This window comes from Melospiza melodia, chromosome 21 (genome assembly GCF_035770615.1).
Source record: "Melospiza melodia melodia isolate bMelMel2 chromosome 21, bMelMel2.pri, whole genome shotgun sequence".
NCBI classification, from domain to species: Eukaryota; Metazoa; Chordata; class Aves; order Passeriformes; family Passerellidae; genus Melospiza; species Melospiza melodia.
Window position 1 is genome coordinate 6976440 of NC_086214.1, and position 27646 is coordinate 7004085.

Sequence of the window (27646 nt, forward strand, 5' to 3'; positions counted from 1 at the left end):
CCCAACCCTCCAGTCTTGAATCTGACACGACTTTGATTGTTTCTGCTTCTCTTGGTCATTTTAGACAACTTAAACCACTCTTTTTAGTACCTACATGTTCCAAATTCTACAGGCAAGTCTCATCCTGCTGAGAGCTCACAGGCCTCCCTGACCTCCAGGAGATGTTGTGCCTCAAGAGGTTCTGCCTTGTTGAGGTCAGCAGTCCTGCTGGTGACAGCTCTGTAAAACACCCTCTGGAGCTCCCCAGCCCACAGAGGACAAGGGCCTGGTTATGGATGGGGGAGGAGTTGCCATATGCCAAAGCATGAGCAATTTTGACTTGCAGTCAAAAGCATCCAAAAATTCAGTATGCAGGATTTGGTGCCATATGGAGAAATTGTGATTTGGCCTTTTCCCCAGCTGTATCTCATTAAGCAAAAAGGGAAAGAAAAAAGGGAGGACATTCTTTTCTTCTGGGCAAACTCTCTCCCAGAGTTCATCTTCCTTTGAGGGACAGTTCATTGCTGGTACCTAGAAAACCAAGCCTGAGCAGAAGGGGGCTGTAAGAATCCAGGTGCTTGAGGACAGGTCTCTGTCCAGTTCAAAAGGTTTTTTGTAAATCTTTTTACTTTGAACATGACTTCTTTTAGGAAAGAGGGAGAAGTGCTACAGAGAGACAGGACTGGTTCTACAGGGCTGAGAAAAATCAGAGTAGAAAAAGAACCTGATGTTCCATGAAGTCTGCAGGGGTGCACTACAGTAAAGGATGTTGTTTCCATGTACTGCAGCATTTTGCACTAACAGCATTTTGCTTGTGAGCTCTGTGGTCTGTTTTGCTCAGTGTGAAAGGTTTGTTTAATCTGAGACTTCACTGAGATTTTGTCCTTATCTTTTTTATAGAGACTGATGTGGCATTACCATAAGGCAGACATTAACATGGTTTGATGTTACAGAGACAATCCCATGGCTGGTGTCACACAGGTGACCACATCCAGGTTTCAAAGTTACAAACACAGACACCTCAGAGCCTCTGTGCTTCTTTCCGATCTTCCTCGACGTAGAAAGATGTCAGGAGGAAAAATCCTCCTCCAAAGACCCCCACAAAGGCACAGGTGACAAAGCTGTACTGCATGCTCCTGAAACTCCACTGCAGCGAGGGCACGTTCCTGGCCTGGATGGCATTGGAGATCTGGGGAGGGAACAAGGCTGCATTAATCTGGAATAACACCTCCATCCTCTCCTGCTTGAAACTGACTCTTCACACTGTGAGCCTTGAAAAGAATAAAAGAGGCAGGCAGGGATGAGAGTTTGCTCCCAAAGTTTGCCAAACCAGTACCCAGCACAGCTGTACTGCACTGCTCTCCAGCTTATCCTTATCCATCCTTATTCTGTGATTCTGTGATTCCAAAGGGTCAAGAAATCTCATGTTGTTTTACACCTTCAGTGCCTCCAGTCACAAGAGCAGGAAACATTTTACCATTTTCTAGCCCACCTCCAGACTACCAGCACAGGCTGGGCCTTGGGCAGTGACCTTTGGCATTTCTTGATCCTGTTCAGTAACTTCTGCCTCCCTTGTTGAAACTCAATGTATAGAAACAGAGAGTCAAGCAGCAATACAGGCACAAGAACACTCATAAGACAGGGAAAAGATTGAAATTAACCTAAGACAAGAGTGGGGTCTGCTTTTGAGCCAAAAGGCATTTGAGGAGTTATGGAGTGACACTGTGAGTAAGTGGGAGGAAGAAAATACCAGGCAGGTGCTTTTTGCACTGGTGGGAGAATGAGGGTGTAAAGGCTATAAATGATAAACATTAATTTTATTTTTGTAGACAGAAGGAAAATCTGATTTCCAGAAACTCAGTTAGATTCAATACTTAACCCAGGAACCTGAAATCTCTTCTCAGCATAAACAAAAAGATAAATGGTGAAAGCAGTCATTTTTATTCCCACATTTGTTCTTGAAGGTTAGAATATACTGTGTGACTTGAAATGCATAAATACAAGACTCTTCAACCTTTGCTGGGTTTCTATGATTATTTATGACAGTTTAGGAAGATAAGAGGAAGATCAACTCTAAATGGGTACCTAGGGATTACAGCAAGCATAATGGCCATGATACAAACCTAATACATTTAATTTTAAAATGTTTAGTGAAAAAAATCTCTGGGGTGCAGAGGGAAGAAAAACAGGCTTTGAAAAAGAAAATTCCCTGATTCTTCAGATAGATTTTTAAGCTAAAAGTTTGGCTGAAGCAGGTTAGGAAACACTATCAGGACATGAAAGTAGAAGATTGGTGTTTCACCTTCAGCAGTCATGGGAAGTGTTGGTGTAAGGGCTCACAGAACATTCCAGAGGACAGAATGGGTGCTCCATACACAGGAACCCACTTGGACACAGAGCAGTTTTATTCCTGGGTTTAATGCCTCTGTTCTGAGATTAATCTCATCTGGATAAGCTTTTTTTAGGTTTTAGGGTTTTTTAGGGTCTTCACTCTTTCAAGAGCTGCTCTTTAAGGTGACTTCTGCTGGTCCTGCACACAGTGACAGGCAGGATCAGCACAAAGCCTCAGTTCTGCCCAAACAGGGCAAAGCACAGAGCAAGGGGCACAAACAGTTTCATCTTTCAGGTAGAAAGCCTAAATCAATACATTGGTCAAAGGGAGAATGAACAAGACACATTTCAGCTGCTGGGGTACCTCCCATTTTTGCATCCCATCTCAGCATTTTCCACAGGGATGTTGGTTGTTGTGTTCTCACACATGTACAGTCAGATATGTGTGAGAGCAGGAGTTCCCTAACACCAAGAAGCAAAGTGATTTCTTCATTTGCCAAAAAAAGGAAGTCAGCAGGGGTAATCCCTCAGGGAGAGAGGCTCTCTTCTCTTCCAGACAGATGACACAGTTGAGACTCTGGGTTTCACCCAGCTGAGGACAAGGGGAACCCCCTGTGTGGCTGGGCCAGCAGCAGCTGTGCAGGCACAGCTCACTTGGGCATTGCTGGCCCTGTCTCACCCTGACACTGTTAACAGGGGGTGAACTCTTTAAATAAACTTTCATAAAAACTAAACTTTAAATCACTGACAAAGACTCAATCTCCCATGTCAAGTAAAGCAGAAAATTCAAAATGGGTCCTTTGTTAGCTACTTAAAATAAATGGAGGAAGGAAATGATACTGACAGGGTCCACTGGAACTAAAATTAATGAACTGCACAGAGAAAGCAGAATGAGGCTGATTTGCACAGAAGCACCTAAGATCAAGTAAATGTAGGAAGGGCAGAGAAATCAGGTCTCAAGGAATGTGGGAATTCAGGGTTAAGGTGATTTGAGACCACAGCTTTAAAGGTCAAGTAGTATTTAAAGACAACCATTGCACCACTTTTGTTCTGATTTTCAAGACTTATTGCAAGATTTCAAACTTCAAGATTTGAACTAAGTCTTGGGTTTTAACACATTGAATTAATTTCCATGAAACTCTCAAACTTAGCAGAAAGTGCTTAAATCCTATGACACTGTCTCTGCAAAAATGTATGCCTCAAAAAATATATGAGTCTGTAAATTTCTACACACTGCATAGAACTATTCACACCTGCAAGCAGTGTCACAGGACCAAGTGCTTCATGCAGGTAAAAAACATTTAGGAAAATATCTCTGTGTCTTAGACTCAGGGCCAGCAATTTGAGTAATTTCTGGTGTTGGACCAGGTAGTGCCCATGATTCTGTGAGTATCTGTCTATTAGTTTCTAGAAGTTTTACCCTAAGGAAAATTCAGTAAGGAAAGAATTCACTTACAGCCTTGATGAGGTATGGGCTGCCTGCATCTCCCAGCAAATGGCTGACCAAAATCTGCAAAAATGCATGCCTCTAAAAATATATGAGTTTGTAAATTTCTACACAGTGCATAGAACTATTCTCACCTACAAGCAGTGTCACAGGACCAAGTGCTTCATGCACTTAAAACAATGTCTCTGTGTCTTAGACTCAGGGCCAGCAATTTGAGTAATTTCTGGTGTTGGATCAGGTAGTGCCTGTGATTCTGTGAGTGTCTATCAATTTCTAGAAGTTTTACCCCTCAGTAAGGAGAGAATTCACTTACAGCTCCAATGAGGAATGGGCTGCCTGCATCTCGCAGCAAATGGCTGACCAAAATCTGCAAAAATGCATGCCTCTAAAAAGATATGAGTTTGTAAATTTCTACACACTGCATAGAACTATTCACACCTGCAAGCAGTGTCACAGGACCAAGTGCTTCATGCAAGTAAAAAGGAAAATGTGTCCTAGACTCAGGGCCAGCAATTTGAGTAATTTCTGGTGTTGGACCAGGTAGTGCCCATGATTCTGTGAGTATCTGTCTATTAGTTTCTAGAAGTTTTACCCTAAGGAAAATTCAGTAAGGAGAGAATTCACTTACAGCCTTGATGAGGTATGGGCTGCCTGCATCTCCCAGCAAATGGCTGACCAAAATCTGCAAAAATGCATGCCTCTAAAAATATATGAGTCTGTAAATTTCTACACACTGCATAGAACTATTCTCACCTACAAGCAGTGTCACAGGACCAAGTGCTTCATGCACTTAAAACAATGTCTCTGTGTCTTAGACTCAGAGACAGCAAATTGAGTAATTATTTGGTTTGGACTGGGTAGTGCCTGTGATTCTGTGAGTGTCTATCAATTTCTAGAAGTTTTACCCTAAGGCAAATTCAGTAAGGAGAGAATTCACTTACAGCTCCAATGAGGTATGGGCTGCCTGCATCTCCCAGCAAATGGCTGACCAAAATCTGCAGGGCAATGGCTGTGGATTGTCGCCTCGGTGCCACCACGTACTGAAACAAAGCAGAGCCCACAGAGAGGGAACATCAACACAGGAACTTCAGCAGTGCCCAGCTGCTTCCAGAATATCCCAGAGACATGGACAGAGCAACACTGATGTACTTCAGATTCAAACACTGTTTACAACTTTGTAAGACAAATTTCACAGAAAAGCACTGTGATGTCATGTTGCCATGACACTGCATCCAGTCCCCAGGCAGTGTAGGAGCAGAGCTGTGTGAGATTGGCTGTTCTGAAATCCTGGCCACCCATGGGATGGAGGAACAATCCAACAGCTCCTCCTCACTGAGGCCAAAGCACACCATGGCCTACACTGAGGCTCTGCAGTCTACCCACTTCTTTTTTCTCTCTCAGAACCTACCTGGATGATGAGCATGCACACTTTGTGAACAGGCTCTCTTGTGCAGAGACAAAAAAACTACAATAGGAAACTCTGAGCTTGGGGAGCAGACCTGGCTGTGACAGACTGTACTAGACTGGAGCCTGTCAGCTCTTGGCTCTCTGAGGTTTTCATGTCATCTGTCCTAGACTCAAATTTCTTTTATGGATAATGACAGGCTGTGTTTGAGAGATGCAAATCAAATATTGTTATGCACTCAATATATCATGGGCATTGCAAGCATGAGAAAGGCTAAATGTACTTTGTCTCTCCAGTGCCTTGCACCACTTCCTTACTACCTTTATTTAATATCCCATATCTGCAACTACAAGAGATGGAACAAAACTGTAACAAGAAAAACACAAGAGAAGGATGGGGCATTTCCTATAGTTTCAGGGCTCATGCAAACTCTGCTATCACTCAGGTTCCTCTGCACAACAGAAACTATTCTCAAGAGCTCAAGGCCCTGTGGGATCCACCAGGAAAAGAAGAAACAAAACAGAGTTCCACAGGGACTCTGAGGAAGCCGTGGGGTCCTGCCTGGTCACAATGACTGCCCAGGACCCCACACCATGGCAGGAGTGGAGGTGACATCCTGCACACTTCTCCTCTGAGGAGATCCAGCCCAGATACTGAACAGAAGCAGGTGCCCCAACAGGAGCAGTTTGCAGATCCCTTGTGCTGCCTCTGGAGGTTTGAGACCTCCTGCAGACTCTGCCTCAGAGCTGTCAGCTGAAAAAGCAGATGGAACACACAGACTGGTGAACACTTGTGTACCTCCCAGGGCACTTCCAAAGACAGGGACGCCTTGGTAGCCTTCCCAAACCCCTCCAATTCCAACATCTCCTACACTATTAGCTGCCAAAACCCTAAAAAATAGAGTTCCACAACCTCACAGATGGCAAACATTTCATAAGGAACACTCCAAGAACAGCCTCTGAACAAACCAGCAAGGCAGCTACAGCACTTCTCCACTTGCACATGAGGATTGCAGTGGTTCAGCAGGTACCTTTGTGTTTACACTGAATAGGAGGCACAAAGGTGGCTACATGCAATGCCTCTTGATGAATAGGCCACAAAGGGAGAAGTCCTTATCATTCAGGCAGCATCTTCCTTGCCTTCAGCTCCACAGGTCGCAGGAGAAATGAATTCCTGGCTACATTGTGTGGTTATAGTACCATGGGAAGAAAGAAAAGTCATTTTCATGGCACACTAAGAACATGCATTAGCAAATCCAGCTACATTATCAGAGATCCTACCAGTTCATACAGGAAACAAGGCAGAAAGAGAAATTACTGCTGTTTTCTATGGCACCCTTCAGTCAATATAACAGCAGTAATACACTGAGCCCATGGGGTTTGAACAGGATGAAACCCAACTCCCAAATGAGATTGCCACTGAATGAGCAGACATCTACAAATTCAGCTCAATTCCATCATTTTCTGATAAAATAATTAGTAGCATTTAGAATTCAAGAGATCCAACCCAAAGCACATTTGTGGTAATAAAATTGATATCTGTTCCCAGGGTAACACAGCACCCCAGTGCTCTGCTATGCCAAACTTTTCAGCTCCCCACTTGTTCCCAGTTGATACAATATTGCTGCTAACTAACCCCACAATATTCTAAAATAAATGGAAGTGAGGGATGTTGGTCACCTGGGAGACAACTTCCTTCATTTCTAGATTTACATGGATCCAGGATATGGCAATGATGCTCCCCACAGATTTCCTGCAGGCTGCAATGTGATGCAGCATTCCCTCAGAAAGCTGAGATTGGAGTGATGGAAGTGAACAAAAGCTCTGTTTGGATTCAGTAAGGAATTGAAATAAAGAGCTGATAGCAACTATCTGCCTCTCTCTCCTCACCATGTATCACCATTTCCTAACTCAGTGATGTCACCTTCCTCTTTAACAGTGACAGAGGACAGAATTAAAATACAGATGTAGGAGTTCAAAGAAAAGTAAATTGAGAAACTTAAAAAAGTTGGTGCCTCAACTCATGTAAAAAGAATGGCAATGGTATTTATACTTGCTTCTGGTGCAAAAAACCCCAATTATTTTAAAATAAACTGAAACAGAAGATAAGTAAACCCATCAGTCTGGACCAGTGATAGTTGTTCTGCACCTGTTCACTGCTGCAATTATCTCATAGGATAATTCTTTCTGACCATTCTGTGAGAGTTAAATAAGAATCAAAACCCTCCTGGCTGCTGGCTGAGATTTTAAGCAAGCAGCCAATTGACTAATGCTGACTGCATTATTTACTATTTTATTAAAATTCCAGAGTGCAGAAAACTGACATGTAGAGAGCAGCACCGTGAAAGAGAACATAATGCACAGTCAGTGTCAGCAGGACTTTGCTGAAGACCCATGAAATGTCAGTAGTTCCATTCCTTCATCTCAATCAGAATGTAAAGAGAGGTTCTTCAGCTAGGAAATACAGAGATAAACAGACTCACAGCAAGGCAGGGTCAGGCAGTGCAAGGAGAGCTCTGTAGCGCTTCCCAGCTGGTCCCTTTGGTCACTACAGAGTGCTCAGCATTTGGCAATGTGCTTTCTGATCCTTTTACACTGTAATAGGGGTACTTTCATCTCTGCTCAGCTTGTCCACTTCTAGGGTTCAGTTAGCCAGTAGAGATACCAAGCAATTTGTATATCTGAGCAACTCAGACACAGTGCCAGCAATTTCCAGCTCCTGTGATAGCAAGGGCCACTGACCTGTGCTCCACTGGAGCCACAGGCTGCAATGGTTTTTCCTTTCCTTCTTGTGAACTGCTATTGTGCACCTCTGCATGTTGTGCTACACATGAATGCACTCACTGTGGTTCTTAAATAAAACTTTTATTATGACCATGAAGTTTGCAGCAGCAACCTGCAAATAGATTTCAGCTCCCTTAGAATGAAACACTATTACATAAAATGGGGAACACTCTCATTTGCTTGGGAATAAACAAAGATCTCTGTTCTGCTGTCCCTTAACTTTGTGCCTTCTCTCACTTGTCCTGATGACTTTACACAATTTCCCCACCTTCAGTGCCACCTGCAGCAGCATTGTGCCAGTACCACACTTGTCTGAACAGTCCCTGTCTCACAGGGAGCCTGCTTGAAATATTAGGGTTACCATCACATCCACAGTTTCTCAGCACAGAGATCCCAAAGTAGAGTTTGGGTCCCTTGGGTGATCTACGCCTCAGAGAAAAGGGTAATGTTAATTTTAATATTTTGTTTTATGCCCACAAGTAGCAACAAAAGAACTGTCAATCATATAAATAATTTACTTTGGTATTTAAATCAGCTTTCTGCAGTCTATCAGATATGAGCATTTTTTTGCTTATTGCACTGATAAACCATATTCAAATTGTTCATATTATGGGTTATTAAAAAAAAGTCATATAAACTACTTGATAAGACTATAATGATCTGTGTAGTGCAGCAATCACAGTATCTGCCCCAGGGTTTACACAGACATCTATTAGTGACTGTGGAGCTACAACCTAAATGAAAGGTTGCCAAATTTTTATTTACAGTAAAAACCTTTGAAATGATAAAAAGAAGCTGCTCATCACAGTCTAGACAAACTGTGCTACAAGATGTGTGCTATTCACATCACTCCTTTCTGAAGAAATTACTGATGACAGAATCCAAATGAAACCATGCACTGCTATTCCCTGGCTTGTGGTGTCAGTCCTGGAATTCCCAGGAGTCCCTTAAGCATCACTGCTGGCCTGATGCTCTGGCAGTGTAGCACACTTCTGAACTGGACTTGCAAGAGCTGGAATTCATCTGCCCTGTATTCTGAACTAAGGGAACTTGCTAATAGTTCATGGACTATCAACTTTGCCTCATTTGGATCATCCTTTCAAATCTCTGGAAAACAAATAGAAAACCTGATTATAGGCACAAAATTACCTTGTTTCTGGTGCAGGCCATTTTCTAGTAGATATCTGACAACACAGAGCTGTACAGAAGCCAAAATACAATGGGTACACACAGCACTAGAGAATACCATGTGCATGACTTCCATCCAAATCAGGACATCTTCCTGGGATTATAATAACTTGGACTACTGCACCACCACACCCTTATTGCCACTGGCATCCTTGCCCAGCAGTACATTGTGGCAGTGATTCCAAGCAGGATTCCAACAAGGGGATTCTCTGTAGGAGTTTTTTTCAGCTGTCCCCAGAATGCCACCAAGATGATGCAGGCTTAGGAACAATATTACATTGTCAAAACCTTGAAATAAGGAAATAGTTGCATGAGCACTTACCAGCAGTATGTCTGTCACAACAGCCCAGTTTACAGACAAAAACAGTTCTCCAAATGCAATAAAAATCTGCAAAACAGAAAAAAAGCAGTGACTATACTATGCTATACTCTGCTGTACTCTGCATTGCCCCTCTATATTGTGAAGATGAGGCAGGCTCACTGACTCTGCTTATCTATGCAAGAGTTGTCCTACTTCTAAATTACTTCTAAATTAAACACCTCTGTCTATGCTTACAAACACTAACTTCATCTTAAAGGTGGGGAAAAGAACCAAAGAAGGTGTTTGAGTCACAAATCCTCAGCAGAAGAGCCAAAATAGGAAACATATACCACCCTCCCAAATGAACTGCTATGAACTACTGAACCCAAGAAGAGAAAAGCAAGATCTATGGAAGAGGAAGACTCAGCACAGGTTTACAAAGTGCACAGGGATGGAAATGAAGCCAAGTGAACACCTCTGGGTCAGTACAAGTACTCTTAAGGCCTCCTCCAGAGAGAGAACCTCCAAAATGGGATGGACTCCAAGGAACAGGCAGTCTCCAAACCGTGGTGTCCTGTGGGAAATCTCTAATCCATCACAGATGGAGACCCAGCCATGAGGAAAAGGGGTAGGGCACTGAACAGTTCTTATAGCTGAGGGCCTCAGAAAATATTAACCCTTTCAGCCAGCCCTGGACACAGATTGGAGCAGCCTGCCCAGACTGAGCAAGACTTAAAGGAGGAAAAGGATTAAAGTTACACCATTGAGGTGGAGCAGTGCTAGAAAACAGAATCTCTTCAGAAATACAGGTCACACAGTCACATGGCACGGGGCACAATGTTCTTATCTACTAATCAGACTGATGGCACATTGTTACAACAGGTGCCAGCACTGTGTTTGGTAAGGTCTTGGTCAGGATGTTGTCCCTGGTTGATAAAAACACAGCATAGGAAAGGCACAGTGACAAACTCAGGTATTTTTGTAGGGGTTGCTTTCATTCTCCTAAGGAGAACTAGACCTAGAATACCCAGGATACCTATAGATATCCTGTAGGTAATAAATATAGATAATAGACCTAGGATATCCATACATCCTGTGGTTCTTCTCTGTTCTGTTCATTTGTTTTCTTCCCAAGCCAGTTTGGGGGAAAAAGTTCCTTGAAGCACTGATATACTTAGTACAAACCATTATCCAGACATCTTCTCCTTCACAATGCTTTAGATACAGATATTATGATTAATGTATTAAATTATTAGATACAAGGAAGAAATTCTTCCCTCTGAGGGTGCTGAGGCCCTGGCACAGGGTGTCCAGAGCAGCTGTGGCTGCCCCATCCCTGCAAATGTTCAAGGCCAGGTTAGACAGGGCTTGGAGCAACCTGGTCTAATGGAAAGTGTCACTGCCCATGACAGGGGAGTGGAACTAGATGAGCTATAAGGTTCTTTCCAACCCCAAACCTGATTCTATTATTCTGTGATTCTATGATTCTAATAAAAGGTATGTTTTGATAGTTCCAACCAAATATATTGATTCACTCATCTAACACAGACTGGCAAATCAAACTGCTGTTCTCTACCTCCAGTCTACCTGGAGCCTGTGGGACTCTGAGGAGCAGAAAAAGACAATGTGTAATTCTTGTGGGCACTCAGATCCCCACTATTGAATCCAAAATAAACTTCACATTTCACATTCTGCTTTGTGTAGACACACTCAGGCAAATCCACTTGTGTTTTCTTTTGGTGTAAAGGTGTTTTTCCACAGGAATACACATTCCTGACGAGTCAGAAGGAAAACCTCTTTGAACAAGCATTATTCTTAGAAGCAAAAAACATGCAAAGTGCCCTTTTGCAGAGAACTGTTGATTACTGTAATTTACTTTACTTTACATGTTAATCATGGTGATTTTGGCTGTGGAGTCAGAAAAATGCACAGGAGTCTTTCCCCAGCTGTTACCAGATTACAGTTGAAATAGGGTTTACATTCAGTTCCCTCTTACAGGGATTTTTTTCTCATTCCTAGTAAGTTTCTGTTTTCCCTTTGACTGAGAATGGAATTTAAGTGATTTATACTTCAGTTTGTATTGCCAAAAGCTTGACTTTGAAGATCAGCTAGTGATCTGGGCCTTTGAAGGTGAGGGCTAAATTATTCTTAGCAAGAACAGTGTATATTGCACAGCCCCAACTACACCAACCTTTAAGTACTCAGAGAGCAAAAATAAATAAGAATACTAAATTAGGCACAAAGCATTAAAAATTAACATAAGATTGAGACTTGCTTTAACTACATTTTTGCATAAGGGCCATGTTTCAACCCAGCTAAATGCATAGTTACTATTCTGTTCTTCAGTGTGGGCACTCTGCAGGACCCCAGGCCCAGGTTTTGTGCTCTGTCTGCTCTTTATTCTGTACCAAGGACTGCCCAGTGTGGCTCTCACAGGACAGATCTCAGCTATGGGAGCATCAGAGCCCTCAGCTTACCTGGAAACCTTGCCACAAGTCACTGAAACCTCTTGATGGTCTGAAAGACTGCAGAAAAATCTGCAAAATCACCCCTTGCCTCCTCCTCCCCCTTCCCATTCTCCCTAGGAGGCCAAAAGACATTTTGCTAATTGTCACTTACAAAAGTGGAAAGGATGTTTGTCTGGGCCACCATCAGAGCTATGTAGAGGCACAGGGCAGAAAGGAACATGCTCGTGGCACAGATCAGAGGATCAGCTTTGTTGTTTATCTTCCTTAAATGTCTTGCAGCTTCTGCCCCAGCAATAATACCCAGGATTCCTGTCCCAATGGTGATGCCTCCAAATATTAGGCTGGTGACAAAGCAAAGGATTCAGCTGAGCATTGTAAAACTGTACTGTGGAAAAATAAATGGTGTTAGCTTGTACCTGTAGTTTTAGAGGAATCTTTAATAGGGAAGCTGAATTTTATTCCATTTGATGTGACCCTCCCACTCCTTCTAAATGGATGCAGTCCCAAGCCCCAGCTGAAGCTGTGGCTTTGCAATGGTGGCTGTATCCCCTGGAGAAGATATTTTCCCATTTGCAGAGCAGGTGTTGTGCACCCAGGCTCAGGCAGGGCTCTGCTCAGTACAATCTGGCCTGGACATGCTGTGATTTAGAGGAGACAGAGTCATTGTGGTTACCCTGTGAATCAATCCAGCCAACCATCCCTGAAACACAGATGGAGTAACCCTGTATCACAATCTGCTGCCTTGGAAGGGATCCTAGCACGTGGAATGATCCACATCTAAATTACAACCCTCTGCTTAGCACAGCTGAGATGAGTCACTTCTCTGACTATGGGAAACACCTACCACTTCCCAGAAGAGTTCAAAGAGTACTGAATAGGTCACTACTGGCAGCTCCATGTAGCATTTTCTGAACACAGGGTTTCCAATACCATTCAGCTTTGTGTGTCTGCAAATGCAAATGTGTTCTTCAGGAACCACAAGTTCATGTTTTAAAAGAACATGTCAGAATAGTTGAGAAGATTCAGCTTCCAAAGGGACTTGCATGTGTGCTTTTTGTCTCTCTCCCAGTGAGATCCCCCCAATGACAAACAAATCTCTTGCACAAGATCACTGGTGCCACTGCACCATAATTCTCTGGAGGCAAGCAGGGGCAGGATCAATGTATTCTGAGCACAAGCACTTCTGAATATTTTAGAGTGCTACATGGCAAGTTCTGTACATTTTCCTGAACTTTTCTAACTGCAAAGCAAAGTAACCAGCTGGGACATGATCTGTTCCTTTAAACTACAGAACATCCACTTCTTAATTTCTTTCTGGCTGATTAGGAACTCAATAATGCTACAAGGAAAAAAAAAAAAGGTATTGCTATGCAAGATAACAAACTTTAAGAAAATTTGTACTCTCCCTGCATGTTCTTCAGGATTCTGATCCATCACTGACTATAGCTTGATAGTGACATTATAGATTGTCACTTGGCAGAATAATCTCAGACATTTGTTCAAGAGAGGCAAGTTCCAAGGTGACATTAGTTGATTGAAGCATTCATGGAATTGTGTTTAGAATGCTCATGTGTAAACTGTAGTTGAAATAAACCTGCAGCTGGAATAAAAGAGAATGGCCAAAACTAAACCCAAGCACAGTTCAGTTGACAGGGAGTAGGAAAGTACAGAAGCCTGGTACTGGGGAAAGGCTCCTATGGGATCCTTCAGGGGCTGAGAATGCTCACTTATCTCTCTGATCTGTTTGAAAGTGTTTGCACAAAGACCTGAACAAAAACTTCACACTGCCTATTTATCTACCTTGAAAGCATCGAGACTTGAATCAGTTGTGGTGCCATTTGAGTCTGTGTTTCCAAGGAGTCTGTGACACAGTCCTGATCCTTAAACAAAGTCTGCAAGTGCTGAACAGCCAGAGGGAAAAACATCTTTAAAAGTATCCCTGGGCAGGTCTGGTAATGTGCAGCTCAGTTCCTCCAGCACCATCAGGTCTGACACAGTAGTTTATGTTCTCTTTCTTTACATCCCCTTGGAATAACAGTCCAAAGCCAGCCTTATGCTGCTTCTGGCATGAGCTTATGCCAAGGTTATTTTTAAAGCATCCTATAAGAAGCTGTACATGAGGTTAAACTATCAAATGCTCTGTTTCACTTCCCTGAAGACCATGTCTGGTCTAGCAACACTACTGTGGAATAATAATTCAGAAGTGGATTAGAAAACAAACTAGAGGCCAACACCTTCAAATTAACAAAGGAAGTACTTAAACTGCATGTGTGAACAGATACAGACAAACATCTTAAACTGTTCAGCTTCCCTCATCTGCCTACCCTGAGCCAGACTCCTGGGCTTCACTCCCTTCCTAGTACTGTTCATTGATAAGGAATGTGCCACTGGTGGCATCCTGGAAGGACAATTGATTTCCCTTGAAAGGATTTTGGGATGACTCTTCAATCCATCTGGTTTTGCTACAACTGAGAAATCACATCTGAGTTGACTCAATTATTCCATTGCAGAAAACCAGAAAAATCCCATTAGCAGAGGATACATTGAAGGTGTGATTACTGCTTTTCCCTTTAATTGTTTTTATCTGGAAAGGCCATGCAATAAGCACTTAGTTCTCTGAAATCCATTACAAAAGCAGAGACTGAAACAAGACTTGGGATACCTCTGGGAGAAAGGGATATTTGTATGGAGACCACTGCCAGGAGTCAGCCCCAGTGCTCACTGTGACTGAGGGAAGCTGTGAAGACTCAAGAGGAACACTGAATACATATTTGTATTCTGGACAACACACTGTGAAGAAAAACTTCTCTTTCTTGGTGGGGAAAAGGGATCTACAAAAAGGTGTGTCATGACTACTTCAAATTGTTCTACTAGTGTAAATTCCCCTTCCTTTACAATATTTGATACTATTCATGAATCTTCATTGGTCTGGACATGCTTTGTAAGCAGAGCTCTGCTGGCAGCTATTCACAAGATCCTGGTTTGATGTGATGATCTGATACTACATCAAAATCAGCAAGCTTTCTTCAAGCTGGGACCCACAGTGAACTCACCAATATGGCATGGATTACAAAAACAGAATAAGAAGATAATAGACAAGTTACTACAACACAGGATTTAAATATACTTAAATGGATATTTAAGTAACTTGGGGTGCACAGCCATTTGTCAACTAAAAACTCCTTGCTAAAGCTGCTCCCTTTTCCCCACAACTGTTGCTATTACAGCTTCTTCCCATTTTACTGAAATAGGGCTGGCAGCATCTTTCCAGTAAACTGAGTGATTATAAACAAACAACCAAAGGGGAGTGTCTCAGATAACTGGAGGCAATTTAACATTCACACCCCATTGCCTTCCCAAGAAGTGCCTGGTCACATCATGTGCAAACCCAGGGCACACAGGGAATATTTCTCTGTCTGCTCTGGGATGTCCTGACCCACAGGGGAGCACTGACTTTGACCCTCATTCATGGAGAAAGTTTCCTAAACTCCAGAATAGACTGGAATCCATAAAAATGTGAAATAGATTATAGAGAGTAGTGTAGGTATATCACTTGGTGAGAAATTGAGGTTTTGGGATTTTTGGTGAGTTGTGGATGGAAGCAAGATGGAGGGCACAGGGTGTCATCCTGGGTTTCTTCTTCTTCCTTCTTCTTCCTCCTTCTCCATGGGTTTGGATGGCATTTTGTAATTGGGCAGGAAAGTCTGCATTGAGGGCTCTTGGGATCAGTTACTGGGTTAAAAGGGAAAATAATCCAGGTGTCAGTTCTTAATTGGATAGTTTAGTCTTAAAAGACCTTGGAACAAGAGATTGTTGGCCATTTTGTGCCTTCTAATGAAAAGCTGCAGAACTCACAGTAGTGAGACTGTTTTACTGATAAGAAATAACAAACACCTGAGTCCAAACACGAACTTCTGTCCTGAGTGCCTTCAATCCAGACCCAGAGAAACCACAACTGGAACCACCACAGCATCCTCCCCTCAGGAAAGCAGCTGTGATTGAGCCCCCTGCAGTGTTTCCAGGAATGCTCCCAAGGCACAGCTCACCTGTTAGATGAATTGCAGGAGTCCTGGAGGCATGGTGGGACAAGGCCCTGGACAACCTGAGCTCTGTACAGAAACAGTGGCATCCACATTCCCAGGGCTCCAGTGACAAAGGCCATGGCAGTCAGACCCAGTGAGGAACAGACAAAACTACAGCTGAAAGTATGAAAAAACCAAAAAACAGCTGAGAGATATTAGAATGAATGGTGTGTGAGGAAAAAGGGAAAACCTACCTGCAACACCCAGGATTTCAAGCAATAACACAATAACAAAACAATGTGTTCAGACATCTGGTAATCAAAATCCCCTCCCTTGAATATCTGAACTCTGATCAGGCTTTATTATGAAATTCAACAATAAAGTACTAATTAGAGCAAAGGGTATGACCTACTGATTTGATGTTAAATCCTGGTCTCTTGCAGATTTCATGCCAACTTCTGCCAAAACAATTGCTGTGAATATTTTGATAGCAGAAGTGTAACAATAGAGAGTGAGCAATAATTTAATGGTTTTGTATAGCTTAGTACCTAAAGGAAAGGGTTCTATGTTCAAGTTTGAATGCCTCGGGTTTTAAGCTGTTTCTGTAACCAGTATAAATGAGAGCAACATCTGGGTTTGGGCTGGGCTGGAGCACTCCTTAACTCTACCTGAGTAAAAACAGACTCAATCTCCACAGCAAGGTTCAGACAAAAGGAGAAGCATTTTTGAAAACTGTCCAAACCTTGTCTCCTTCCTGCCCTGTTCTAGGAGAAAATTAAATTTTTGCCAGACTCTTTGTCATTAATACTTCAGGAGAAAATCCCCTTTGAGGTCAATAGGGATGTATGAAATCTAAAGACTGCTGCAAATGATCAGGTGACCACCAAACTAGAGGATTTGTTAAGAAATTAACCTAATTCTCCATTTCCTAAAGATAAAGTGCTCTTGGACTTGATTAAAAGTGCAACCACATAGTTTTTCAGCAGTATGTCTTTATGCTTTGGAAATCAATTGCCCAAGGAAAAGAAAATGAGAATCAATTGCTAAAGGAAAATAAAATTAAAAGATATTTTTTTACACTGGAACATCTCTGTAGGAAAGCAATTTTGGAGATAGTCTAGTTGTTGAAATGTCAGAAAGGTTCATTTGGGTTTTTGATTCAGGAAAATGTATTTTTTATTCAGTTCTGGATGTAGTGCCTACAAATTGTGATCCCACAAAATTGATCTCTAATGTACCCGCTGATCAGGATGTAAAGAGGATGCAGATTCAGCCGGCAGTTGGAAAACGCTGGACGGTCTGGAAGAACACTCCAAAGAGAAACGATGTCCCAAGACAGCAAGTCTTGAAACGAAAAGCGCCGGACTGGAAGGCAGCGGCAGGCGCAGCCGGCTCCGGCGCAGCTGCACAGCGGCACCTGCTGTTCCCTGACCGCTGCAGCGCCTCGTCCTGCCCTGGCACCGCCTGGCACCGCCTGGCACCGCCCGGCTGCGGGGCACAGCACCGAGCAACCTGTCTATTCCACCCTGCAGGGCAGCTGCATCTTTAATTTTTATGTGATTAAAAGGAAGATGTCATCTGCCAGCCACAGCTCAGCCCATCAAAACACATGGATAATTACTTTATAAAGCATATCCCACAAACTTTGACTTCATGCACAGCAGGTTCCCAAATATCACAGAGTGCCTGAGATATCCTAATCCAACCTTCCTCAGGTGCTAAGAATTATAAATAAATTTACATCAGAAAATTATGCACTTTCACCAATCTAGCTTCTGTAGGAAAGGGAAAATTTAGTAAAAAGTAGAGCTTTGGATTCAAATAGGAGCAAACTGCCATCATAACTTCTCCCCTTTCCCCCTCCTCAAAATGGGAGGATAGAAGAAGCAAAGAAATTTTTTATCTCTTTTGCAGAATTACTTTTAAAAAGTAGAAGAAAACTTTTTACTAATGGTGTTTCCACCCTCTTTCATAGAGCATGTGGCTCAAAGGGGCAAAGTGGACTCAATGGACATATTTCTTATACCACTTACTTCTTGACAAGTGACCCCACATCTTGACACCAACTAGTCCTGGTAGCTCTGTAGACATCTGGCTTCTCATCTGCTCCTCCTATCATGCCAGAGATGCTCAGGGCTCTGTGGGCTGCTGTCTTTCTCTGGATCTTGTGAGGGACCAGTAGAAGCAGGAGAAGCAGTGCCAGGCCTCCCATGCAAGGAGTTACCTGTAGACACAAGGTTGGTTAGATCAAAGATCTGTTTTCTTATAGTGAGAACTCCACAGAAATTCCAGTTGCATTAGAATCACTAGTAGAAAATTGCAGATATGTTCAGAAATAGATATGTGCTGGTTTAGGTCATATTTGTAAAGAAAAATAGTGACTTTGGTGGCTTTGAAGAAAAGATAATAGAGTCTTCCTCTCTATCATACAGGTACCTAATTGCTCCTCCCTCTGATTAAAAAAAAAACATGTGAAAAGAAAACTGTACTGTATTCTAGCCACAAACACAAGAATCACTGATGCAGCCACCAATGTTACCTGAACAGCATCAGAGTTATTCCAATAAATACTCTGCCCCACTCACCTGCATGTGTTAGCTGATTTTGTATTCAAAGGAGTTGTTCCCAACAGCATTCCAGAACTCTGGTGCTACCAGTATAGTGATAATTTTACCTTCAAATTCCTCTGTTTGAGGAGGTCTTGGTGCAGTAACAACCATTCCAAATGTGCCCTCAGGTAAGAGGAACATCAGCACCTGCCTGGCTGCTGTACAATTTCACCTACACCTATCAGAGCTAGGCAGAAAGCTGCCACTTGTCCTGCAGGAAAACTTCTCCTAAACAGCACATTCCTGACCTGTCAGAGGGTAGGAAGTCCTCCCACTGCTCACCTTTAACACAATGAACATAAAAGAATCCAAACCCCAGTGATGATTTTGATTTTACAGTGGATTAAAGTGACTCACCCTGAATGCCCAGTGCCAGTCTCCCGTGCTTTTTGCCATGCCAGCTGCCAGCATATAACCACAGCCACTGCAAACAACAGAGAGGAATGGTCAGTAAGCACCAGTGAATTTTGGATGGCTGAAATGACATGTCCTGCCAGCTAAGGAGAATGTTCTGTCATCGTTTTCCAAAGGGATAAACAGAAATAACCCCCATGGTGTGTGCTAGTCTGCTTGCCAGCCAGTATTAAAAAGAGAGTCAAACCTCCTCAGAGCAGACTTGAGATGATGACAGAAATGTCCCAGATTCCCCTTGGAATACATATTCTGTAGAATGACACTGCAAACCCGGATCAAAGAGCCCATAAAACATTTTATTACCTACTCCCTCCTGTGCTAGCCAAAGGAATTATGCCCTGCAGGAATTTCTTTAGTTTTTTTCTACCTTCTGGGCCCAGCCTTGGCTGCCTGCTCTGATACAGAGTATGCCTCTAAACCATTTGAAAAGCTCTTCTCCACCTTTTCTTCAGATGTGAATTTAACTAAAAGAGAAGAGGGAAGTAACCAGCTCTTCCTTGGGAGACACTTAATGGAGGGTTTTTTAAAAATCTGTCAAATGAACTAATATCTAAAAGCTTTTGTCTCCCAAAACACAGAAATAAATTACATACTCTTGTGCACATATTTCTTTTAGAAAAGATTCAATATTTTATTCAAAGCCAGAGTTTCCGGAGTCTAGACTCTCCCTAAAAATGTTAGGGGGGAAAAGTGAATTTTTCTCAAGGTAAGTAGAGAAATACAACTAATCAGCTCTATTCAAACTTGCCAAGGAAGTGACAAATCCCTTTGTAAGAGCCAATGAAGAAATACATCAAAATAAATCTGATTAGGGCTCAGGGTATATTGAATTGCAGGTGTGGTCAGACAGAATTTCAAAAGGCCACTGCAAGAAACCAACCTGCCCACTGGAATGAAGATGTAGAAGATAGATAACACTGTGGTCCTTTTTCCTTCCTCAAACAAGTCTGCAATGATGGTAGGTGCTATGGTGGAGTAACTGGCAGAGCCAATGCCAACCAGTCCTCGTGAAAGAACAAATATCTTGTAATGCTGCAGGGAAAAGACATATTAAAGTCAAAAAAAGTCCATGCAAGAAAGAAAAGAGGGGCATTTTAGTGGTGAAATCAAGCAGAGGAAATCAGAATTCAACTGCCTTTTGCCTGTGTCTGTATTCCCTCCACTCACACCTGCTCCCCTCACTTCTCACTGCTTGGCTTTCTCTTTCTGCACAGCAGTGACTTCCCAGAGTGACACCCAGAGGGAATTTCAGGACAGGGTGAATAGAGCACATGTAACCAACAAGCTGCCACACTGTAAGGTCATAAACAAAAATCATTCACGACAACAATGAAACCCCATCAATCACAGCAATAATGTGTGGGTTCTCTATTGCCTAGGCTGGACTCCAGAGTCCTGGAGTATATTTAGTCCAAGCTTAAGGCTTGGGAAATGAGTGGTCACTGATGCTTTTCCAAATGTGATTAGAGAAGAAATCTATCAAGTGCTGCAAGATGTGTGCAGTTATTTTCATGGCACCCTCTAAAAAGCAACATACTGACTGAGTGATGAACGAGCTCCCCAAGGTCACACCAGACCAGAAGAAAATCCCAGCTCCAAGGATGATCTTCCTGTTGTAGCGATCTCCCAGGTACCCAAAGATGGGGGCAGCCAGCATGTAACACAAGGTGAACACTGAAAATCCAACAATGAACAAAGACAATATTGATCTGAATATTTTTGTCATTTATGTACTGCTCAGCCCTCAGATAAACTCAGGTTATTTTACAGCAGGGGTTAAAGGCAGGCTGAGTTTCTAGGATTAGGAGGAGGATTGATATTTGGAAAAAGACAAATGCAGACTCAAAATATCTATTCAGCAATAAAATGGATGTGAATTGAATTAAACAATGTGAATGTATGTGAATTACTCAACTTTCTTGAGAAACCCTTCATCTTTTGTGATTCACATACTCACATACTGTGGGATTTTTGAAGAACCCAACTCCAGTGTGACATTCAGTTTTGCACTATAGTCAGCCTGCCCACAAGTGGAAGTGAGCAATGCCACATAGAAGGAGGAACTAGAGGAGCTAAGTAACTGGTCTGTGTTTTAGGAGCAGACCACAGGGGGGCAAGGCAAATTCAGCTCTCTGGACTGAGGAGATTTTATTACCTGTCTGCAGTAGACCTGTCTTCCCATCACTGAGCCCAAAGTATTTCTGTATATCCAACAGGATCCCTGCAACAGAGGCACACATTGAATGACAGCAAAGCACCCTGCTCATCCTGGTTACTGCTAACCCAAAACCAGGGCTTGCAAGAACTGCAGCACATTTAGATTTTAGTTTAGATATAAGCCATTACTGTACCACAAGCAGGAGATGCACAGAGGATTAAGAATTCTTATCAATATAGATAAAAATAATGATCTTCCACTATAAGGGTCTTATGAGAGTTAGTTTACCCACTGTTTCAACCACTCCTGTTCTGCTTCTTTTGCACCATTAGCACCTAAGAACATGAAAAATTTAGATTTCAAAGTTTAATGGGCACAATGCAGAACAAAACAGTGGATGTTCAGACAAAAAAGTCATTTTCTTCTCTATACCATGCCAGAGCTGCAGATCTTCCATCTCTTCCATCTCACCTCTTGTATTTCTATTTACACTGCTGAAAACCAACTGAAAATACAAGATACTACTTTGAAAAACCATACCTGTACTCCAGTGTTGAAAGATATCAATTATAAAAGACATTTACTTCTCATGCCACTTCAATTTTGTCAAAATAGATGAAGTCATAACATTGTTAAGAGGATGAAACCACCACCACTTAAGAGAACAAGTTCTGTGTAGTTTGCCTGCTGTGCTCACAGGAGCTCATCTGCAGCAGAAGGGAGTGGGTGAGGTCAGCAGGAGGCCCCCCCTTCTCCCTTCTTCCCTTCTGTGTTTTACACATTGCGCCATGAACTACACTGCTCCAGCCACTTAAAAGCAGTGTGGGATCACTAATTTAAAGCTAAATCCATTTTCTCCCCATGGCTGCAGCATCACTCCACTCACTATTTACTGATGTGACTTCAAGTCACTCTAGATCGAGGTCCAGCCTAACAGCAGCTCCAGAGGTTTACAGCTGTTTCTCAGTGACTCTTGAACAAATTTCACATTTAGGGGTTTCCTAACGGTTTTAAAAGTTTAAACAAAAGATTTAATTCAAACATTTTGCATCATTAAAACAGGACAATCAATTATATCCTTCCTTTCTGGCAGCCAGTGATCAATGCACAGAAATACTATATTAGAGGAATTCAGGTTTGGTCTCGTGGAGTATTTAGAAAAAATCACAGCTACCAAGCCTTGAACAGAACCACAACTTCATCTCAAACTAACATTCACACTGAGCACCATTAAAATGTCATCCTCTCCACGTAACTAAAATAACTGACCCTTCCAGATCCTGGCAAATTATAAGGAATGGTTTTGAGCAGTTTGGTGGACAGAAAAGAGGGGAAAGGTCTGCATGGTCACTAGTTTCAACAGAAACTCCCACACTCGGGGCACGGCCCCACACTCGGGCATAGCCCCACACTCGGGGCACAGCCCCGCACTCCTGAGGCACGGCCCCACACTCGGGCACGGCCCCACACTCGGGCACGGCCCCACACTCCTGAGGCACAGCCCCACACTCGGGCACAGCCCCACACTCAGGGCATAGCCCCGCACTCCTGAGGCACGGCCCCACACTCGGGCACAGCCCCACACTCAGGGCATAGCCCCGCACTCAGGGCATAGCCCCGCACTCAGGGCACGGCCCCACACTCCTGAGGCACAGCCCCACACTCGGGCACAGCCCCACACTCGGGCACAGCCCCACACTCAGGGCATAGCCCCGCACTCCTGGGGCACGGCCCCACACTCGGGCACAGCCCCACACTCCTGGGGCACGGCCCCACACTCGGGCACAGCCCCACACTCAGGGCATAGCCCCGCACTCCTGGGGCACGGCCCCACACTCGGGCACAGCCCCACACTCCTGGGGCACGGCCCCACACTCCTGAGGCACAGCCCCACACTCGGGCACGGCCCCACACTCCTGAGGCACAGCCCCACACTCCTGGGGCACGGCCCCGCACTCCTGAGGCACGGCCCCACACTCGGGCACGGCCCCACACTCGGGCACAGCCCCACACTCCTGGGGCACGGCCCCGCACTCCTGAGGCACGGCCCCACACTCGGGCACGGCCCCACACTCGGGGCACAGCCCCGCACTCCTGAGGCACGGCCCCACACTCCTGAGGCACAGCCCCACACTCCTGAAATCAGCAGACAGCTAAGGGGAAGAGCTTGTTTTCTGTGATGCAAACACTGTCACAGCCTGGGAGCAGAACTATCCGGAAACCACAGCTTGGTAACTGCTGCCAGTTCACTTCTGAGCAGATCCTCACACCTCCCCTTCCTCCCCTTCCTGTGAGCTGAATCTGACAGCATGGTCACACACTGGGACAGCCAAACTCAAATGTGCTGCTGCAAGAATTCTGCAGTGGCACTGAATTCCAGCAGGTGAGCAGTCAGTGCATATTGCTGTGTATAAACTGCAGCTGACAGACTTCCCCATGGCCCAGCAGTCACAGAACCCAGTAAAATGGGGTTTGGTCATGTAGTGTAATTAAAGAGGATGTTTCAAAGGGCTGGGCACTGTCCCCACCTCTGCTCTTGAATTCTTGCATGTCCCTGAAGGTACCTCACTCACAAGAGCACAGTGGGAGAATTTTAAGCTCTTAACTGGTTCAGGAGCCCCTGAATAGTTGAAAGCCTGGAATGAGCCAAATGGTTTCTTACTCTTAACCCTCCAAGGGGATACCTTTCTAGCATCCAAGCTCTTCCTTGAAGGTATTTTCATTCTCTTCTGTCCCCTGCCCTTCTCCAAGGAAAGCTACTTCACAACAGAAGGCACACACAGGAGTTTTTCACTCACAGCCTTGCAGTGACATTCAGCATGCACTCCTACTGCACTCCTACTCTGCTTCCTTCCCTCTTGTGTTGTTAAAAAGTACTCAAAAAACCAAGCTCAAACTCTTAAACCCACTACACTCTCCATTTCTAAAGACACTGACTGAATGTCCTAAATTTCTGAATGGTCAAAGTAGCAAAATTACTTTGTATACTGTAACTAGGTATTAATTCCAAATCAATAATCCATCCTTTGGGTTTTTTCAAGGTTTAAAACAATTCTGTTTCCCAGCCACTCAGAAGTAAAATACAGCAAGCTCACAACAAGTGTTTTCCCTATTTTCTAAGTCAGATCCCTGGAAGCATGGGAGATGCTTAGGAGTAGTACTAAATAGAAGAATTTACATAGACCACAATTTATGTGGGAGAAAAACCCCATATTTTCCCTCCAGTTTACTGTAAGCAACTCTTGGTTGTTTTCAGCTGGGAAAAAATAGTTTAAAAATCATATTTAGGAGGAAGCATATTATTTATTAGACAACAAGTCATAACTTGGGTGGGGGAAGGCTTAAGGAAGTGGGTCTCCATTCTTTTTCCACAATCATGTTTCACTCTTAATTGCAGAAATCACATGGCTGCCAGCAGCTCACAAGGAAGTTAAGCCTCCCCTAAGCAAACTACACTACCATGGATAACAAAGTTATCACAAAGATCACATAGTTCTTGAATTTGTAATGGAGGGAATAGCATCAGTATTCTTCAGCTAAAAGAATAACATATAGAATCTGCTAGGTGCAAAGAAGGCCTTGTAAACTGCTCTGCACAGTAAAGAGAAGCTCCCTACTCACATTTCTGTAGAATCCAGCCACAAAAATGGACCAGTTGCCCTGTATGCTAAAGTCTGTTTACAAGAGACCTAGATTTTAAAGTACTCTTTTATTTTTATAAGCATTCTACTAACTATTAATACCTAATAAATCCCTCCTACCTAATAAATCCCTCCTAGGTATTTCCAGATTTATAACTGGAAGCTTCATTAAGAGCATGATCAACAGGTTAAAGCAGATAAATGAGAGAAAGTAAAAAGACATAAAGCATATCCTTACTTTAGAAACATTTGTAGAGAGCTGCTAAGAAATTAAATTTCTTTTTCTTTAGAAGAGAAAAATGGGTTCTCACCTGGCACAATGAACCAATCAATGAAATTTATCAAATTCCCAAAGCACAGCACAGCAACAACCAGGCAATCTCTCTTTGCTGGGCTGTTCCTTGGCACAGCCACTGATGGACACTGGGTCCCATCTGCTGCAGCAGCTCCATAACTCTGTCCCTCCAACAGTGGCTGGAGCAGCAGGTTTGTGTCTTCATGCTCACAGGGGGGTTGCATGGCTCAGTGCAGACACTCAGCAGGGATGTTGAAGCATTTCCTCACACAAAATTGATGTGTTGGGGCTATGAGGAACTTCAATCACTACGGTCATTTCCGGACTGAAGCACAGGCACCAAGAACTGAAATGTTCCTTGCAGTCAGAAGAACTTAAAAGAAAAAAAACTTCAGTGCTGTGTTTTGCAAAAGTGGCCTTGAAGACAAGGCAAAGTAAGTGTAAACAAAAGCAAAGTAATCCATTGTGCACCCAAGAAATAAAACAACTCCACAGTGTTCACACAGAAAGTACAAATGCAAAAATAACAGTATTCTATGTTGTCAGTGAGTTGTCAGAGCTAGAAATAGTCTTTCTGCAGAAGAAAGAAAGAAAGAAAGAAAGAAAGAAAGAAAGAAAGAAAGAAAGAAAGAAAGAAAGAAAGAAAGAAAGAAAGAAAGAAAGAAAGAAAGAAAGAAAGAAAGAAAGAAAGAAAGAAAGAAAGAAAGAAAGAAAGAAAGAAAGAAAGAAAGAAAGAAAGAAAGAACACAATCAGCCTTTAAAACAGGGATGTTTTCCCCTTTCTCCCCCAAACAACAGGTCCAAAAGGGGAGGAGGAGAGGGCACAGGAAGGCATTCTTGCTCTTTTGGTGCATGTAGACACTTTTATCTGCCTTTTTTCTTCTGTCCACTCACATTTTTAGAAGTATTCAGTCACATGTCTTTTGAGCGACTTTGTGGATTACAACTTGAGAAGCTAATTTATTTTTTGCACTCTGTTAATAAAATTTAAAGTGAAAATTACCAGCAAACTCTAAGAGTTTAAGAGTGAGGCAGCTAATTTGAAGAAGGACTGCTTATGGTTCGTGACTCATGCATGAAGACACAGGTCTGTGGTTGGGCTTTTTTTAAGAACTGGGTATTTTACACTTTAGACTAACTGATAAACAAAATAGCACCTACCATTTTTGGCCCTTTTGCAAAATGCACACTCCTTTGCTTCCATGTGCCCAACTCTACTATTTCATTCTGTCTTCTTCTTTTATCTCCCCTATTCTCTGCTGTAGACCACAGGATGTTCTCTGAGCGATGTCACCCTATCCCAGTGCTTAACTAACACAGCGAAATCAAGAGTTCCTTGGAAGTTCTGGGAACCAATAAAGAATCAACACAATATTGTAGACAGTAAGAGTTTTATCTCAACCCCAGTGGTGCACAAAGGCAAATCTGAACCACAATTCCATCACCAATTCACTGCCTGTGAGCAGCTGGAGCTGTGGCTGTGCTGGATTCACCGCTGGGTGAATCAGAACCACTATTGGTCTTGGCTATTTGCCTTAATCAGAACCACTCTGCTGGGCTGGGGGAGTTCTGAATTTGTTCATGGGGAAAGTTCCAGACAAAAGGGTCAGAGAATTCCTTCAGGATTTGGCCCATCTCCTCCCATTTCCCACACCACTTAGGATTTTCCACACCTGGGTCTACTCCCAAGTCAGGGGTCTCATCAGCCCGTCTAGAAATCTGAGCCCTCATTCTGGAGAAGCTGCAGATTGTATAGAGGAAGCTTACCAGACTGAATACCAGAAAGATGGTCTCTTTTACATTCAGGGGAAACTGAACTTTCTCCAATAGTGATGTAACAGATTCAGAGGAGAAGAAGGAAAGCAAAGGCTGAAAAGCCCTCCACCTGCTCCTCCTCTAACAAACTGGATGCATAACCATAGCCATGAATTCATACCTGGAGCAGACCCCAGCATGTTTATAAACTTCTTACAAGTCATTACCACCACCCAGCAGGATAGCTATTCTGGTCACTGCCAGAATAAAAACTGGTAAAACTGGTAAAATCTGCTGTAAAAACTATGTATTAGGGACAATACTAGAGCTATTTCTGGATAAGAAAATAAACCTAGGGACCATAGAGATATTAAGATCTCAAAGAAACCCCTAGGGACCAGAAATTCATGCAAGCCTTCACCCCAAGAGACATTATGAATTCAAAAAGCATGGCTATTAACTGCTTTATATAAACACAGAGTAATGGCAACCAAAATGCACTCAAAACAGGGTTTTTTCCACTTCTCTCCGAGGAATCCTTCCCGAACCGGTTGCGGGGAGGGGCCGTGTGGGTTTGCTTTCTGGAGGGGCCCCCTTTTGGAGGTTTTCTCCCAAATTTGCCCTAAACCAGAACAAAATTTGGCGAATCAGAAGCACAATTCCATCACCGATTCGCTGCCCGTGAGCAGTGGGAGCTGTGGCTGCGCTGCCCCGCTGGGTGGCGCCCCAAGGCCGGCACGGCGCCCGCCCGGCCCCGAATCCTTGCCCGGGAATGTTTTCCATGTTTGATGCCCAGGCACAGCTCAGGCCTTGTAAGGAAGGACTCAGGGGCAGCTCATCAGGGTTTAAC

General features: G+C 43.3%; 1 protein-coding gene across 1 annotated transcript; it reads right to left on the reverse strand.

Annotated features, from left to right (window-relative positions):
• Window positions 1–117: 117 nt before the first annotated feature.
• Window positions 118–25395, reverse strand: LOC134427649 (protein spinster homolog 3-like). The gene is made up of 11 exons (XM_063173672.1): window positions 25058–25395; window positions 21103–21168; window positions 20485–20621; window positions 19828–19979; window positions 18891–18957; window positions 17958–18148; window positions 15949–16101; window positions 12054–12243; window positions 9456–9521; window positions 4699–4797; window positions 118–1168 (listed from the first exon to the last, which is right to left on the reverse strand). The coding sequence occupies exons 1-11, from the start codon at window positions 25263–25265 to the stop codon at window positions 1001–1003; spliced, it is 1497 nt and encodes a 498-aa protein (XP_063029742.1). The 5' UTR covers window positions 25266–25395; the 3' UTR covers window positions 118–1000.
• Between the last annotated feature and the right edge of the window lie 2251 nt (window positions 25396–27646).